Source organism: Heptranchias perlo, chromosome 6 (genome assembly GCF_035084215.1).
Source record: "Heptranchias perlo isolate sHepPer1 chromosome 6, sHepPer1.hap1, whole genome shotgun sequence".
In the NCBI taxonomy this organism is placed as follows: domain Eukaryota; kingdom Metazoa; phylum Chordata; class Chondrichthyes; order Hexanchiformes; family Hexanchidae; genus Heptranchias; species Heptranchias perlo.
In genome coordinates, this window is record NC_090330.1 from 12,550,013 (window position 1) to 12,568,824 (window position 18,812).

The 18,812-nt window shown below is 42.9% G+C and overlaps 1 protein-coding gene across 2 annotated transcripts in view; it reads left to right on the forward strand.

The window, feature by feature from the left end:
- cyfip1 (cytoplasmic FMR1 interacting protein 1) overlaps window positions 1-18,812 on the forward strand; it is a 163,968-nt gene that overhangs the window by 87,552 nt on the left and 57,604 nt on the right. For both annotated transcript variants that reach the window (XM_067985776.1, XM_067985775.1), the window contains exon 24: window positions 3,614-3,701. In XM_067985776.1, coding sequence (XP_067841877.1) covers window positions 3,614-3,701 — 88 coding nt within the window. The remainder of the gene's footprint in view (window positions 1-3,613; window positions 3,702-18,812) is intronic.

Consider the following 18,812-nt stretch of genomic DNA (forward strand, 5'->3'; position numbering starts at 1 on the left):
ATAGTCCAACAGTTTTATTTGAAAATCACAAGCTTTCGGAGATTATCTCCCTCGTCAGGTCAGAAAGTCGTGGGTTCAAGCCTCGCTCCAGAAACTTGAACATATAATCAAGGCTGATGTTTCATTGCAGTACTGAGGGAGTGCTGCACTGTCTGAGGTGCCATTGCATGAGATGTTAAACCGAGACCCCACATGCCCCCTCAGTTGGATGTAAAAGATTCCATGGCACTATTCGAAGAAGAGCAGTGGAATTCTCCCGGTGTTCTGGCTAATATTATTCCCCAACCAGTATCACTCAATTTAAAAAAAAATCTAGGTTGTCTGGTCATTTATCTCGTTGCTGATTGTGGGACCTTGCTGTGTGAAAATTAGCTGTTGCATTTCCCTACATTACAAGAGTGATTATATTTCAAAAGTTTTTTTTGTCATTCATGGGATGTGGGCATTGCTGGCAAGGCCAGCATTTATTGCCCATCCCTAATTGCCCTTGAGAAGGTGGTGGTGAGTCGCCTTCTTGAACCGCTGCAGTCCGTGTGGTGAAGGTACTCCCACAGTGCTGTTAGGTAGGGAGTTCCAGGCTTTTGACCCAGCGACAATGAAGAAACGGTCATATTTCCAAGTCAAGATGGTGTGTAACTTGGAGGGGAACGTGCAGGTGGTGGTGTTCCCATGCGCCTGCTGCCCTTGTCCTTCTCGGTGATAGAAGTCGTGGGTTTGGGAGGTGCTGTCGAAGAAGCCTTGGCGAGTTGCTGCACTGCATCTTGTAGATGGTACACACTGTAGCCATGTGGTGGAGGGAGTGAACATTTAAGGTGGTGGATGGGGTGCCAATCAAGCAGGCTGCTTTGTCCTGGATGGTGTCGAGCTTCTTGAGTGTTGTTGGAGCTGCACTCATCCAGGCAAGTGGTGAGTATTCCATCACACTCCTGACTTGTGCCTTGTAGTTGGTGGAAAGGCTTTGGGAAATCAGGAGGTGAGTCACTCGCCGTGGAATACCCAGCCTCTGATCTGCTCTTGTAGCCACAGTATTTATGCAGCTGGTTCAGTTAAGTTTCTGGTCAATGGTGACCCCCAGGATGTTGATGGTGGGGGATTCGGCGATAGTAGTGCTGTTGACTGTCATGGGGAGGTGGTTTGACACTCTTGTTGGAGATGGTCATTGCCTGGCGCTTGTCTGGCACAAATGTTACTTGCCACTTATCAGCCCAAGCCTGGATATTGTCCAGGTTTTGCTGCATGTGGGCGTGGACTGCTTCATTATCTGAGGGGTTGCAAATGGAACTGAACACTGTGCAATCATCAGCGAACATCCCCACTTCTGACCTTATGATGGAGAGAAGATCGTTGATGAAGCAGCTGAAGATGGCTGGGCCTAGGACACTGCCCTGAGGAACTCCTGCAGCGATGTCCTGGGGCTTAGATGATTGGCCTCCAACAACCACTACCATCTTCCTTTTGTGCTAGGTATGATTCCAGCCAGTGGAGAGTTTTCCCCCTGATTCCCATTGACTTCAATTTTACTAGGGCTCCTTGATGCCACACTCGGCCAAATGCTGCCTTGATGTCAAGGGCAGTCATTCTCACCTCACCTCTGGAATTCAGCTCTTTTGTCTTTGTTTGGACCAAGGCTGTAATGAGGTCTGGAGCTGAGTGGTCCTGGCGGAACCCAAACTGAGCATTGGTGAGTAAGTGCCACTTGATAGCACAGTCGACGACGCCTTCCATCACTTTGCTGATGATTGAGAGTAGACTGGGGCGGTAATTGGCTGGATTGGATTTGTCTTGCTTTTTGTGGACCGGACATACTTGGGCAATTTTCCACTTTGTCGGGTAGATGCCAGTGTTGTAACTGTACTGGAACAGTTTGGCTAGAGGCGCGGCTAGTTCTTGAGCACAAGTCTTCAGTACTACAGCCGAGATGTTGTCAGGGCCCGTAGTCTTTGCTGTGCCCAGTGCACTCAGCCCCGTTTCATGATATCACGTGGAGTGAATTGAGTTGGCTGAAAACTGGCTTCTGCAATCATAGAATCATGGAACATTACGGCACAGAAGGAGGCCATTCGGCCCATCATGTCTGTGCCGGCTGAAAAAGAGCTATCCAGCTTAATCCCACTTTCTAGCACTTGGTCTGTAGCCCTGTAGGTTATGGCCCTTCAAGTGCACATCCAAGTACTTTTTAAATGAGTTGAGGGTTTCTGCCTCTACCACCCTTTCAGGCAGTGAGTTCCAGACCCCCACCACCCTCTGGGTGGAAATATTTCTCCTCAGCGCCCCTCTAATCCTTCTACCAATTACTTTAAATCTTTGCCCCCTGGTCACTGACCCCTCTGCTAAGGGAAATAGGTCCTCCCTCTCCACTCAATCTAGTCACATCATAATTTTATATACCTCAATTAAATCTCCCCTCAGCCTCCTCTGTTCCAAAGAAAACAACCCCAGCCTATCCAATCTTTTCTCGTAGCTAAAATTCTCCAGCCCTGGCAACATCGTCGTAAATCTCCTCTGTACCCTCTCTGGTGCAGTCCCATCTTTCCTGTAATGTGGTGACCAGAACTGTACACAATGGTGGGGATCTCGGGAGGAGGCTGAGATGGATCATCCACTCGGCACTTCTGGGTGAAGATGGTTGCAAACGATTCAGCCTTGACTTTTGCACTCATATACTGGGCTCTGCCATCATTGAGGATGGGGATATTCACGGAGCCTCTTCCTCCTGTTAGTTGTTTAATTGTTCACCACCATTCACAACTGAATGTGGCAAGCCTGCAGAGCTTTGATCTGATCTATTGGTTGTGGGATCGCTTCGCTCTGTTTATAGCATGCTGCTTAGCATGCATGTAGTCCTGTGTTGTAGCTTCTCCAGGTTGGCACCTGGTGCTGCTCCTGGCATGCTGTTCTACATTGCTCATTGAACCAGGGTTGATCCCCTGGCTTGATGGTAATGGTAGAGTGAGGGATATGCTGTGCCATGAGGTTACAAATAATGGTGGAATACAATTCTGCTTCTGCTGCTGCTGATGGCTCACAGCGCCTCATGGATGCCCAGTTTTGAGCTGCTAGATCTGTTCTGAATCTATCCTATTTAGCACGTTGGTAGTGCCACACAACATGATGGACGGTGTCCTCAATGTGAAGATGGGACTTCATCTCCACAAGGACTGTTTTCACTGGCTGTGAAGCACTTTTGGACAACTTAAGGATGTAAATGGCAGCTTATAAATGCAAGTTGATTCTTTCCTTATCTGACCAGGGTGGAGAGAGGGGTGTGGTGAATACCTGATCACTTGTGGTCATGTCTAACAGTGCTGAGTGGACAGCAAAAGGACTGATTTTCCCTTCCCCCACCTCCCACCCCACCAAAATCCATCCCAGTAACACTGAGGCCAATTACCAATGCCATAACTGAAATCAGTTTAAACTGAGGGTCAACCTGGGACCTTCCTGGTCTACTCAGCTATGTGGAGCCTTAACTATAGAGAAACTTCATTTTGTGTTTTTCTTCTATCCTAAATATATTTGCTCCATGCGCCCCACTAATAATACTGATGCCAGAAAATAATATATTGCTTTCAATAACATTTCATGTCTTTCATTATTATTCTTTTTCTCACAGGTTTGTGCGTACTATACTACCCTTCTCCCAAGAGTTTCAAAGAGATAAGCAACCAAATGCGCAGCCACAGTATTTATATGGAACCAAGGTTAGTACTTTCTGCTCCATGTTTTTGTTAGATTATTAAACACCTTTTAGTGTTGATTAATTGTTGAAAGAATGTCCTGTCTTTTTCAATGAGCAGAAGATAATTCTCCATTAAATAAAGAATTTCTTCCATTTTGAGGGGGACCTTACTGAACTAAAAGTGACCGAGGCCTCTCAGTGAACATTTGTAGTATTCAACAGAATAGCCTGAATGAAATTCTGAAAGCAAGTGTTGAATAAAACACATTAAACAGTTTTTAATCACCTATTAGCAGATCTCTGTGGCATTGCTCATGGTAAGTCCGGGGATATACTGTGCTTTTTTTTAAACCCGTGGGTTGTATGATGAACTGCAAAATGTGGTCCATCTCCCAATTGTATTGGTCATAAGCAAAAAATAGTCACTCCATGTAATTGTCTCCACTTGTCGTCTTCCCCTTCCTCATTCTTACTGTCTTACCCTGTCTTAGTTTTCAGGTCTTGCATTTTTTTTCTCTGTTTTGCTTTCTCTCGCTTTCTGTTCTTGCTTTCTTTCTCTCTCTCTCTCCCTCTCTCATTATTATCCCTGGTTTTGTTTCCGACTCTTTTTCAGATACTCTCCCTTTATGTAAGCGTCTGTCACCTCTCTAAGTTTGTTCGTTTTTCTGTATGCATAGTTTGTTTTACTCTCTATCAATGTCTTTATCTCCCTTTTATATATTTATGTCTGTCATTCTGTACATTCCATACTTTTTCCTTTTCCTCTCACCTGTTAGAGAAACCTGGAGCAAGACACAGGCTCCAAACCTGCAGAAGTGATCGTGTGCCTCGCTCTGTGGTGGAATGGGTTGTGTGGAACCTGACCGTCTCAATCTGTGTTGGGAGGGAGAAGGCACTAGAGTTGGGAAAGGAAGGCAGTGGAGCTGTGTACTGTCTATGTTTGTTATGATTAGGCTGATGCTTATGCTCTGTTAAGAAAAAACAAACTTGCATTTACATAGCATCTTTCATTTAGGACATCCCAAAGCGCTTCACAGGCAGTGAATTACTTTTGAAATTTAGATTGTATTGTTTTGTAGACAAATGCTGTAGCCAATTTGCTAAGTCTCATAAACAGCATTGAGATAAATGAACAGGTAATGTGTTTTGGTGGTGTTGGTTGAGGGATAAATATAAGCCAGGAGACAGGGAGAGTTCCCTGCTCTTCTTTGAATTGTGCCATGGGGTTTTTTATGTCTACTTGAACAGGCAGATGAGACTTCAGTTTAATGTCTCATTCAAAAGACAGCACATGTGTCATGTTCTATTATGTCAAGACCTCAGTGCTGCACTGAAATGTTGGCCTAGATTTATGTGCTCAAGTTTTGGAGTGGGTCTAGAACTTACAACCTTCTAACTCCGAGGTAAGAGTGCTAATACTGAGCCAGCCTGACTCTTGTTTATCATATTATTATATTTACGCACATGCGTTAGAATGCAGCTTTATTTGTGTTTGAATTGTATGAACTATTGCAGTTTAGGAGGGACAAAGTTCAGGACCCGATGCAGGTTTGTATTGGGCAATCAGGACGAGTACGGAGTCAGAGGTTAGGATGGCGTATGGTTGGGGCTGTACCCGGAAAGCAACTACATTTCTGTTGAAATAAAGTTGAGTTTGTGCATCTTATAGGTTTTCTTCTCTTGGCTATTAACTTTAAAACATGCTCTGCAAAAAAGTTTTTTTTTTAAATTGTGGTTTCTTCACTACAGCTAGAGGCTCACTTCCAAACAATCTTCAATGCAGTTTACTACTCAGTGTCCCAAAAGGCTCTCCTAACTGTTGCAGGCTGTAAACACAGATTGCAAACGGGTGCAACATGCTGCATGCCCAGGAAACATTGGCAGGAAAGCCCAGGTAAACACTGCCAGCATGGATAACTTGGTAGAACCCAGGCCCCAGGGATAAAGGGTACGGGTGTATGGAGGAAAGTAACTACAGGGATTTCGGAGATGAAACAGGTGGGTTTATAAGAACATAAGCAATAGGAACAGGAGTAGGGCATCCGGCCCCTTGAGCCTGCTTCGCCATTCAACAAGATTATGGCTGAACGCCATTTTCCTGCACTATCCCCATATCCCTTGATACCTTTAATAGCTAGAAATCTATCGATCTCTGTTTTGAATGCACTCAATGACTCTCTGGGGTAGAGAATTCCAAAGATTCACCATCCTTTGGGTGAAGAAATTTCTCCTCATCTCAGTCCTAAATGGACTACCCCTTATTCTGAGACTGTGACCCCTGGTTCTAGACTCCCCAGCTAGGGGAAACATCCTCCTTGCATGTACGTCGACGAGCCCTATAAGAATTTTGTATGTTTCAATGAGATCACCTCTCATTCTTCTAAACTCTAGAGAATACAGGCCTAGTCTACTCAATCTCTCCTCATATGATTATCTCGGCATCCCAGGAATGAGTCTGGTGAACCTTCGTTGCACTCCCTCTATGGCAAGTATATCCTTTCTTAGGTAAGGAGCCCAAAATTGTCCACAGTACTCCAGGTGCGGTCTCACCAAGGCCCTATATAATTGCAGTAAGACATCTTTACTCCTGTACTCAAATCCTTTTGTAACAAGGGCCTTCCTAATTGCTTGCTGCACCTGCATGTTAACTTTCAGTGATTCATGTACAAGGACACCCAGGTTCCTTTGAACATCAACATTTCCCAATCACTCACCATTTAAAAAATACTCTGCGTTTCTGTTTTTCCTACCAAAGTGGATAACTTCACATTTTTCCACATTATATTCCATCTGTCATGTTCTTGTCCACTCGCTTAGCCTGTCTATATCCCCTTGAAGCCTCTTTGCATATTCCTTACAACTCACATTCCCACCTAATTTTGTGTCATCAGCAAACTTGGAAATATTACATTTGGTCCCCTTATCCAAATCATTGATATAGATTGTGAATAGCTGGGGCCCAAACGCCGATCCCTGCAGTATCCCACTAGTCACAGTCTGCCAACCTGAAAAAGACTTGTTTATTCCTACTCTCTGATTTCTATCTGTCGACCAATTCTCAGTTCATGCCAGTATATTACCCCCAATTCCATGTGCTCTAACTTTGTTCACCAACCTCGTGTGGGACCTTATCGAAAGCCTTCTGAAAATCCAAATACACCACATCCACTGGTTTCCCCCTTATCTATTCTACTAGTTACATCCTCAAAGAACTCCAGTAGGTTTGTCAAACATGATTTCTCTTTCATAAATCCATGTTAACTCTGCCAAATGCTATTATTATTTTTAAGTGTCCTTTTATCACATCCTTTATAATAGATTCTAGCATTTTCCCTACGACTGATGTCAGGCTAACAGGTCTGTAGTTCCCTGTTTTCTCTCTCCCTCCTTTCTTAAATAGTGGAGTTACATTTGCTACCCTCCAATCTGCAGGAACTGCTCCAGAATCTGTAGAATTTTAGAAGATGACAACCAATGCATCCACTATCTCTATAGCCACCTTTTTCAAAACCCTGGGATGTAGTTCATCAGGTCCTTGGGATTTATTCACTTTCAGTCCCATTAATTTCTCTAGTACTATTATTTTTTTTACTAATAATTTCTTTCATAATTTCCTCATTCTCGCCAGACCCTTGGTTTCTAGTATTTCTGGGAGGTTTTTTGTGTCTTCTTCCATGAAGACAGACACAAAGTATTTGTTTATGCTTAAGTTTAATGATTTCTTTGATTTTTGGAGAGTGATTGTAAAACCAATATAGCTGCCAAAAGAAGTTAGAGTAACGTTTCTTGTGTTTTGGGTCCTACTCTTTTCTGCCAAAACTGCTCACTATTTCAGGATCATCTTGGAATGGTAAGATAACCCTGGGCTTCTCTTCTCCACTACAAACAGCCTTCTTAAACCCCTCTCTCTTGCCCCCTCCACCCTCACCTCCCAACAAAAAGTGCGAGGAGCTCATGGACTTCTTTGTCACTAAGATTGAGACCATCCATTCAGCTGCCTCTGCCGCTTCCCTCCCTGTCCTAACCCTGAACTCGCATCTTTCTCTAGTTTCTCTCCTATCTCCCCTCGTCCCCTCTCGGAGCTTGTCATGACCATGAGACCCACATCCTGCTACCTCGACCCTATTCCCACCAAACTACTGACCACCCAACTTCCCTTCCTGGCCTCATATTAACTGATATTGTTAACGGTTCCCTCTTCAGGGGTACTGTTCCCTCCCCTTCAAATCTGCAGTCATCATGCTCCCACCTCAAAAAAAACACCCTTAACCCTTCTGTCCTTCCAAACTATCTCCCCATCTCCATCCTCCCTTTCCTCTCCAAAGTCCTTGAACGTGTTATCGCCTCCCAAATCCGTGCTCATCTTTCCTTCAACTCCATGTTTGAATCTGTCCAATCAGGTTTTCGCCCCTGCCTCAGTACTGAAACAGCCGTTATCAAAGTCACAAATTATATCCTATGTGACTGTGACCATGTGACTATCCCTCCTCATCCCTCTCAACCTGTCTGCAGCCATTGACCCGGTTGACCACATCATCCTCCTCCCAACGCCTCTCCTCCGTTGTCCAGCTGGGTGGGACTGCGCTCACCTGGTTCCATTCTTACCTATCCAGTCATAGCCAGAGCATCACCTGCAATGGCTTCACTTCCTGCTCCCGCACCATTACCTCTGGAGACCCCCAAGGATCGATCCTTTGCCCCCTCCTATTTCGTATCTACATGCTGCCCCTCGCGACATCATCCAAAAACACGACGTCAGGTTCCACAGATACGCTGATGACATCCAGCTCTACCTCACTACTGCCTCCCTCGACCCCTCCACTGTCTCTCGTTTGTCATACTGCTTGTCTGACATCCATGAGCAAAAATTTCTTCCAACTAAATATTGGGAAGACCGAAGCCATTGCCTTTGGTTCCCGCCACAAACTCCATCCCTTAGCCACTGACTCTGTCTTTCTCCCTGGCCGCTGCCTAAGGCTGAACCAGACCTTTTGCAACCTTGCCGTCCTGTTTGACCTTGTGAGCTTCTGACCACATACCCGCTCCATCACCAAGACCGCCTACTTCCACCTCTGTAACATCGCCTGTCTCCGCCCGTGCCTGAGCTCATCTGCAGCTGAAACCCTCATCCATGCCAGCCTCCCTTCTTCCACCCTCCATAAACGTGAGCTCATCCAAAACTCTGCCCGTGTCCTAACTTGCACCAAGTCCCGTTCACCCATCACCTCTGTGCTCACTGACCTACATTGGCTCCTGGTCTGGGAACGCCTCGATTTTAAAATTCTCATCCTTGTTTTCAAATCTGTCCGTGGCCTCACCCCTCCTTATCTCTGTAATCTCCTGTCCTGCAACCCTCCGATTTCTGCGCTTCTCCAATTCTTGCCTCCTGCGCATCCTCAATTTTAATTGCTCCACCATTGACGGCCGTGCCTTCAGCTGCCTACGCCCTAAACTCTGGAATTCCCTCCCTAACCTCTCCACCTGTATACCTCTCTCTCCTCCTTTACGACGCTCCTTAAAACCGACCTCTTTGACCATCACCTGCCCTAATATCATCTTATGTGTGGCTCAGTGTCAAATATTGTTTGAAAATCATGCCATGGGACTTTTTACTATGTTAAAGGCCCTATATAAATGCAAGTTGTTGTTGCTGTTGTTTGTTTAGTCAGTTGCTGGATTGCGAATGGTAGTTTTGGAAATAAAAAAAAATTGAGCCATTTGTTTGCTTGTTTTTGCACTGTTTAATCTGCTAATTTGTAACATTTGCTAGTCAATGGATATTTGAGCCAATCAACATGCTTAACTCTGTTGTTATTTGAGCCGTTTACAGTTTTTTCACCTATAGGCTTATAATGCCTTTAAGGAATGTGCAGTGGGTACATGACTTTTCATAATATTTATGGCGATACCTTTGCTAAGATATCCTCAGTCTTTCAGGGCCTTGTTTCCAAGTTCAAATGATATCCATTTTTAACAGTGACTTGTTTTGGGATCTCAGTTCAATACGGATTACTTGATCTGTATAATTATACTCTGTGATTAGATTTTGAGTTCATTAATTGTTCAGTGCTTTATAGTCTTTATGCTTCTGTGCTGTGCTTGGTTCTCATTTGCCGCCATCTTATGATGAAAGAAGGCAAACCACCTTTTTGAGACATGAAATGCAATGTGTTCAGCAATTCCTTATGTGGTGCTCCCACAGGAGAGAAATGAATTTGGACTGCATTTAGTCAGCAGGCTTGAATTGATGTATGACTAATGAAACACCTATTGAGCTGTAAATTAGACTGCTGGGAATCACAGCCATTCTGCTGAAAATCACCAGTTGCTGATGCATTATTTAAAGAAAGGAAAACGTGAAAGTTGTTGAACAAGGTGTGGCCTATTGAGCATATATTTTTGCAAAATCCCCAAGAATAAAAAGTCACTGCTGCTAGTTGACAAGGTGAAAGAAAAATTACAGCATTGGCTGCAGCTTACTCTTGCTATTGAGTTGATTTGTATCTGTGGAAAGGCTGCATCACAGTTTTCTTTTATCTGCTCTTTGCTTCTGGTTAGAGAGAAGTGATTCAGTTGCCATTCACCCACTTTGTGATTTGTTGTCCTTAGTTTATTTTTTTGTAGTTAAATACCTGGACTTCTTGGGGAGAAGGTGTGTAGACAGGAGCTTAGTTTTTGAATCCTATATTTTTATGTAAATGCCACTTCAAAATTGTTTCATATATGAGAATATTGTTCATATTAGGACTAGGCAATACTATCCATTATCCCTAGATATGTTATACAGTTGCTTAGGGACCATCATAATTAGGGCTACTGATTTAAAGTGACTGAACAAGCTAAATTCTGTTTTTGTTATGGGATTTCAGGATTTTTGCCAGTGTTTTGACAATCAAATTCCAAAATCAGTCCATTTTTCGAAGAAAATGCTGATGGCCATGGTAATTTTGAATTGATTGTGTAACTCAGTTGAAAATCCCTACAACATATGAAATAAATTCTGATTGTTGATTTTCTGTTAAAGAGTACTTTGACTGCACCTCGGTTAGCTTGACTATAACTGAATTCGGCATGTGTATGAGATCATATTTGTGTTGCAAGAGTTAATTAACTGGTCAATTCATTCACTGTGTATGGTCTAATCCTATTTGAAGTTGTTTAATTTAAATTACTGGATAATGTAATTTTTTTAGTGCTTTTTAAAATCAAACCTTTATTTCAATTTCTTAACTCTGAATAATTCAGTCTGGCTCAGTAGTAGTACTCTGTTCTCTGAGTCAGAAGATAAGGCTTCAAGCCGTACTCCAGGACTTGAGCACGTGAATCAAGTCTAACACTTAAGTGGGTATTAAGGGAATATTTGCAATGTCCGAGATGTTGTCTTTTAGATGAAATGGTAAACCGAGGCCTCATCTGACTGTTCAAGTAGGGGTAAACAATTGTCAATCATGGGCTCGAGGGAGTGGGTGATGCGCAAGAAGCCAGAGTGGGAGGAACGTAGAGTTCTCGGAGTGTGGTAGGGCTGGAGAAGGTTACAGAGATAGAAAGGGGTGAGGCCATGAAGGGATTTAATCACAATGATGAAAATTATAAATTTGAGGGGTTGCAAGATCAGGAGCCAATATTGGAGCCAACACAGGGGCGGGACTTGCGATTTAGGATACAAGCAGCTGAGTTTTGGATGAGCTGATGTTTATGGAGGGAGGAGAATGAGAGTATGCCCAGAAGAGCATTGGAATAGTCAAGTCTGGAGGTGACGGTCATGGATAAGGGTTTCGGCAAAGGCTGATGTATGTAGGTGGAAGTAAGTGGTCTTTGTGATGGAGACAATTATGGAGTCAGAAGCTTAGCTCAGGGCCGAATGGGATGATGAGGTTTCGAACAGTTCAACCTGAGTGTAGCCGAGAGCGGGATGGAATGGATGCCACGAGTACGGAGTTGTGGCAGGGTCTGAAGACAATGGCTTACGTCTTAACGAACAGAGTGAACAAAATTGAATGGGATAAGGCTACACTCAGAAGAAAATAATAGAGATACTGAAGCTTACAGGCCTTGGAGTGCATTTGGGAGCTAATTCTGCTGGTCTGTTGCAAAAATTTACATAGCAGTTACTTCATAATTCAGTTCTCTGGTATCGAAGGCACAGACCTTTATAATTTTCACAATACAACTTACAGCTCACGTAAAGCTCTTGTGCGCTGTTCCCACTCTTCAGTTTTTTTTTGCCATTGAGATTTGGATTTTTGGTAGTGTAATGGAGGGCATGACCTTTCTCGTGCACCTCCCTGCAGGTCGTGGTGGAGCAGCATTGAGAGGAGATGATGATGAGAGTAAGTAAGGAGAAACTGCTTCCACTAGTGGGTGAGTTGGTTATCAGAGGACACAATGAAGATATTTGACTAAAGAATCAGAGGAAAGATGAGAATTTTTTTTACGCAGCAACTTATGATGATCTGGAATGCACGGCCTGAAAGGGTGGTGGAAGCAGATTCAATAGTAACTTTCAAAAGGATTTAGATGTATACTTAAATAGGAAAAATTTGCATAGCTGTGGAGAAAGAGGAAGGGAGTGGAACTAATTGGATACCTCTTTCAAAGAGCCAGCACAGGCATGATGGACCGAATGGCCGCCTCCTTTGCTGCATAATTCTGTGGCCTCCTTCTGTGCTGTATCATTCCGTAACAACAGTACAGTTGGTTGGGGAATGCTGTACGGTGATGGAGGTAGAGAACCAGATTTTGTTTTCATGGGGAAGGGGGGCACAACGAGGATCATATAGGTTGAAACTAAAGCATGGAATCCTAAAATATGCTTTCAGCTGCTTTCATTATAGGACTATTTTAGTGCAGTGCAATATTATAGTAAATGATACTGGCCATATGTTTTTTTTCCCCTTTTGTAACTGCAAATATTCCTGTGGGACCAGACACCATGGTAACATGCCCAAGCTGTCTTTGAATATTGCCTCACTGATACAAAAAACACATTTTTCCACCCACTGACAAAAGATAATAGCAGGCAACCTAAATTGTGTTTAATAGTTAATATTCTGCATTTCAAAATCAGTCAACCATAGCTGAAAAGACTGCAATACACAGTTCCTGGAATTTTCATTAAAGGTGTATAGAAATAAGGGTGGGAGCTGATCTGAAGCTGTCAAGCTCCAAGAAAAACAAGCTATTGGCAAAGCATGCAGTGTACCCAGCCTCTGGCATGTTTTCCTGGGATTCAGCTGCTCCAGGTTGATTGATCCAAAGTTGGAACTCCCGTTAAATTGATGGACTTACTCTGGTAGAGTTAAAGAAAGAAAGATATGCATTTATATAGCTTCTTTCACGACCTCAGGACATCCCAAAGTGCTTTACGGCCAATGAAGTACTTGTGAAGTGTAGTCACTGTTGTAATGTAGGAAACGCGGCAGCCAATTTGCACTCGCAAGCTAGCTTAGTATCCAACAGTGCTGATACTGGAGTGGCTTGGAGAGAAATGGTGCATCTCCATTGGAGCTGCTAATTTGGACTTTATTTAAAATTCATTCATGGGATGTGGGCGTTGCTGGCAAGGCCAGCATTTATTGCCCATCCCTAGTTGCCCTTGAGAAGGTGGTAGACGACCGCCTTCTTGAACCGCTGTAGTCCGTATGGTCGAGGTTCTCCCACAGTGCTGTTGGGTGGGGAGTTCCAGGATTTTGACCCAGCGACAGTGAAGGAACGGCGATATATTTCCAGGTCAGGATGGTGTGTGACTTGGAGGGGAGTGTGCGGGTGTTCCTGTGCACCTGCTGCCTTGTCCCCCTAGATGGTAGGTTTCGCGGGTTTGGGAGGTGCTGTCGAAGAAGCCTTGCCTAGGTGCTGCAGTGCATCTTGCACATGGTACTCACTGCAGCCACAGTGAGCCGGTGGTGGATGGGGCTGCCAGTCAAGCGGGCTGCTTTGTCCTGGATGGTGTCGAGCTTCTTGCGTGTTGTTGGAGCTGCACTCATCCAGGCAAGTGTAGAATATTCCATCATGCTCCTGACTTGTGCCTTGTAGATGGTGGAAAGGCTTTGTGGAGTCAGGAGGTGAGTCACTCGCCGCAGAATACCCAGCCTCTGACCTGCTATTGTAGCCACGGTATTTATTGGCTGGTCCAGTTAAGTTTCTGGTCAATGGTGACCCCCAGGATGTTGATGGTGGGGGATTTTAAATCATCACCAAAAATATCCCTCAAGACACTCTTTCCCCTTTAAACTTAATGTCCCTTTGCTCTTTTTCTCACTGTTGACTTTATGAATTTATTTGTTTAAACAGCGATGCTGATCTCATCATCGAAGAATAAAACTGAGCTAGGCAACATGAGGGAGCTAAACTAATACGCACAGTTGCAATGACTTTTGAAGCACCACATCTTTACTGATGTTAATTCAGAGTTGAGCTCAGTACCCCCTCCCAACTGGGTCTTTGACAAGGCGATTGGAAGGAACATAGGAACGGGAGTAGGCCACTCAGCCCCTTGAGTCTGTTCCGCCATTCAGTTGGGTCATGGCTGATCTGTGTCTTAGCTCCATTTACCCGTCTTGATCCCATTGGTGCTCACAAGTAAAACAAAATGATCAAAAAATTGACAGCAAAATAAAACATCAACTCATGGTTTTTTTTGTAGCTTCAATTTTTGAAAGGGATCCCAATGTGAAGTTTAATATGCAGTTGATAATTGTATTAATCTCGACCTTTCACCATTTTAGGCCATGACAGAATACAGTCCATTTCAAAATAACATATATACAAACTGCTTACCATGTTAACTTACAAAAGCCAATCCATGACCACTATAGTTCAGCAATCCTTTGTTTTAAAGCACAACACTACAAATTAAATCAGAATGACTTCGCCTGTAGTGTAGAACTTACTTACTATGTTAAATGATGAAACAGGGCTGTGCTGTTCACATAAAAATCAACATCTATAATGGTTGGTTTCACTGTCAAATAAAAGGAAACAAAAGCTGTATGTTAATAAATAGCAAAAGGGCAGAATGTATGCACTCTTACTACTCTTCACATTTATGTTCCCTTATTGACATGTCCTTGTGCCCATACTGTAGCAGTTATAATGAAGCAGTTATAATATAGGGATAAATATAGCACCTTTCACGACATCACGGCGCAGGCTCGACGGGCCAAATGGCCTCCTTCTGTGCTGTAACCATTCTATGATTCTATTCTATGATTCACAGGCATCTATTCTTCGGCCATTCATTTGGAGTGGGATTGTTTCATTATAATTTTATTTCTGATGACCTGATTCAAGCAGGAGTTGAGGATTGATTTAATTTTGACCTGTACTGCCTCCTATCATATATGGCTAAACGTGATGCTATAATCATAATGCACTTCAGAGTGAGCCAGTGCTTCAGCACATTAGAAGTATCTTTTTTGTGACTACTTCAGTATAAATTTAGCACAAATAAATATTCAATCTTGCTCTGTTACTAGTGCTAGAGTACTTCTCTGTTATTTGTCATAGAAATCATTTGTTTCCACAGCTCTGTATATTAAAGAGTTGATTCCAGCCCTCTTGGAGTTCTTTTAAATGTTATTGTCCATATGTAAGTAGCAGTTCTCTGCTGCACTGGCTATTAAAAATAGTTGTTGCAAGCTTTTTTGTGTTGTGCTAAATGTGTATCTAATGTTATTTGTCATGTACACAGATACTTTCCCTGCTGTGCTGCTTTCACTTTGATGAAATATTAATCTGAAAACTTGTGGTTATTGCAGTCTTGCTTATCCTCTTACTTTCCCTTGTAAGATAATAGTGCTACAGCAATAACAGTAGTTGTGGGTTTTGTTTGCCTAGTTTATCACTGCTCCACAGTGGTTGGACATACTTGGCGTTTAATCTTTCAACTTCATCCTTGGCTATTTTGTGACTATTCAAGGAGTACTTACTTATATTGCCTGTTTCTCCCAATGTGCAGTATTCTACGCTTGTCCAAATTAAATTTAATCTGCCATTGTTTCACCCACTTACCTATTTCATCTTACTTATTTTGTATTTTCCATACTGCCTTCTCTGATTCACCTGCTGCTCTGAGCTTGATACCGTCTGTGAATTTGGCTAGTTTGCATTGAACTTTTGAATCTAACTCAATAACAGAAATTACGAACAGTAGGAGTCCAAACATTGATGCCTTGAACACTCTATACAGCACTTTCTGCACCTCAACATAACTATTCTCAACAAGCACCCACTGTTACTTACCCTTCCTTCAATTCCTTATGATTCCCTTCTATGGTACAAGTCTTGAGCATTGGGAAAAAAAGATGATTCTGCGTTTTGGATCATTGAATTGTGAAGAAAACTAAGTGATTCCAGTTTTAAAGTGAAAGATATTGGTGTTATGGCTGAAGAATTGTGGAAATCAGAATACTTAAATAGTGTCTTATAGGACTGCAGAGACATTTAGTAGAAACATAGAAAAAATAGGAGCAGAGTAGGCCATTCGGCCCTTCAAGCCTGCTCCGCCATTCAAAATGATCATGGCTGATCCTTTATCTCAATACCATATTCCCGCTCTCTCCCCATACCCCTTGATGCCTTTTGTGTCTAGCAATCTATCTAGCTCCTTCTTAAATATATTCAGTGATTTGGCCTCCACAGCCTTCTGTGGTAGAGAATTCCACAGGTTCACCACCCTCTGAGTGAAGAAATTTCTCCTCATCTCAGTCCTAAATGTCCTATTCCCTTTCCTGAGATTGTGACCCTTTCGTTCTGGGCCCCCCCCAGCCAGGGGAAACATCTTCCCTGCATCCAGTTTGTCTAGCCCTGTCAGTATTTTATATGTTTCAATGAGATCCCCTCTCATTCTTCTAAACTCGAGTGAATACAGGCCAAGTCGACCAAATCTCTCCTCATACGACAGTCCTGCCATCCCAGGAATCAGTCTGGCGAACCTTCGCTGCACTCCCTCCATGGCAAATGTATCCTTTCTTAGGTAAGGAGACCAAAACTGCACACAATACTCCAGGGGTGGTCTCACCAAGGCCCTGTACAACTGCAGTAAGACATCCTTCCCTCTTTACTCAAATCCTCTTGCAATGAAAGCCAACATACTATTTGCCTTCCTAACTGCTTGCTGCACCTGCATGCTTTCAGTGACTGATGTACAAGGACACCCAGGTCCCTTTGTACATCAACATTTCCCAATCTATCACCATTTAAATAATACTCTGCTTTTCTGTTTTTCCTTCCAAAATGAATAAGTTCACATTTATCCACATTATACTGCATCTGCCATGTATTTGCCCACTCACTCAACTTGTCTAAATCGCCTTGAAGCCCCTTTGCATCCTCCTCACAACTTACAATCCCACCTAGTTTTGTGTTTTGGAAATATTACATTTCGTTCCCTCAGCCAAATCATTGATATATATTGTGAATAGCTGGGGCCCAAGCACTGATCCCTGTGGTACCCCACTGGTCACTGCCTGCCACCCCAAAAAAGACCCATTCATTCCTACTCTGTTTCCTGTCTGTTAAGTTGAAAGGTGGTGATTTTGCTTGTTATGTTGTGATCTGGTCACTGTAAATGCAAAGTTTTAGTTTTGATCATCAGCTTATTTAATTCAACTATACGTTGTTTCATTACCAGATCATTCAAGCTTAGTCTAAACCTAAAGTGGATGTTGTACTATTAATGGTGTGACATGATGCTCACAACTAACTGACTGAACCAGAATTAATGCAGTCAACTGCACTTATAAACATTTAAGCTCGGTTACACTAAATCTTAGTGTGGGAAACTGCTTTCCATGGAGGCCAAAATGCACTTGCACCGTCCTCTGATTTGGTCCAACACATACCATTTCTCTGGTGCGTTGCTGATTATTTATGAACCATGATATAACACTTGTGATAGGATCTCCTTAACAAAATGCAGTCAGCAAGTTGTTGGTTGGGGGGGGTGGGCAGCATATTTGATAAATGTATCAAGTAAGAAAATACATTGGTTTGTGTTTCATCCAGAGTAAATATAACTGTTATGACCTTTACTGCGAAGAAATTAGAATCTTGCAGAGATTCCTTGATAAATTTATCTTTGCATATACTGTCTAGGGCAGGTAAAATTATTTTATTAAAATAGTTGGTGCATTTGACCTACTAAATAGAACTCTGCACTGTGACTTGATGCTATTTCTTGCTGAGATCTTTTAACAGCAAACAAAACAGTTTAAAAATAATAATGTTCCTACCTCCAAACTGCTGCGAATGGTATGTTGTCCTTCCTTGCAAGAGGATTTGAGTACAGAAGCAGGGATGTCTTACTGCAGTTATACAGGGCCTTGGTGAGACCACATCTGGAGTATTGTGTGCAGTTTTGGTCGTCTTATCTGAGGAAGGATGTCCTTGCCATGGAGGGAGTGCAACGAAGGTTTACCAGACTGATTCCTGGGATGGCAAGACTGACGTATGAGGAGAGATTGGGTCGACTAGGCCTATATTCACTAGAGTTTAGAAGAATGAGAGGTAATCGCATCGAAACATATAAAATTCTAACAGGACTGGACAGACTAGATGCAGGGAGGATGTTCCTGATGGCTGTGGAGTCCAGAACCAGGGGTCACAGTCACAGGATACGGGCTATGCCATTTAGAACCGAGATGAGGAGAAATTTCTTCTGAGGGTGGTGAACCTGTGGAATTCCCTACCACAGAAGGCAGTGGAGACCAAGTCATTAGATGTATTCAAGAAGGAGATAGATATATTTCTTAATGCTGAAGGGATCAAGGGATATGGGGAAAAAGCGGGAACAGGGTACTGAGTTAGACGATCAGCCATGATCATTTTGAATGGCGGAGCAGGCCCGAAGGGCTGAATGGCCGACTCTTGCTCCTATTTTTGAATTTGGAATACTTTCGTACTCTGAGACCATGTCCACCTAGAACTGGGTTGAAACTTCCCACACTCATTTCTTGTAGGATCCTTAATAGCTAGCAGATGAAAGACTTTCATCCCATTAGTCTGGACAGAATTTGGCCCAAGATCCCGGAAATAATGCTAATTCGTTATACATACATCACAATTTTTATACCTTTTAATCTTTTTTTAAATTGTAGTTCTAATAAAAACTGACTTTTAGGAGTGAAATTGATTT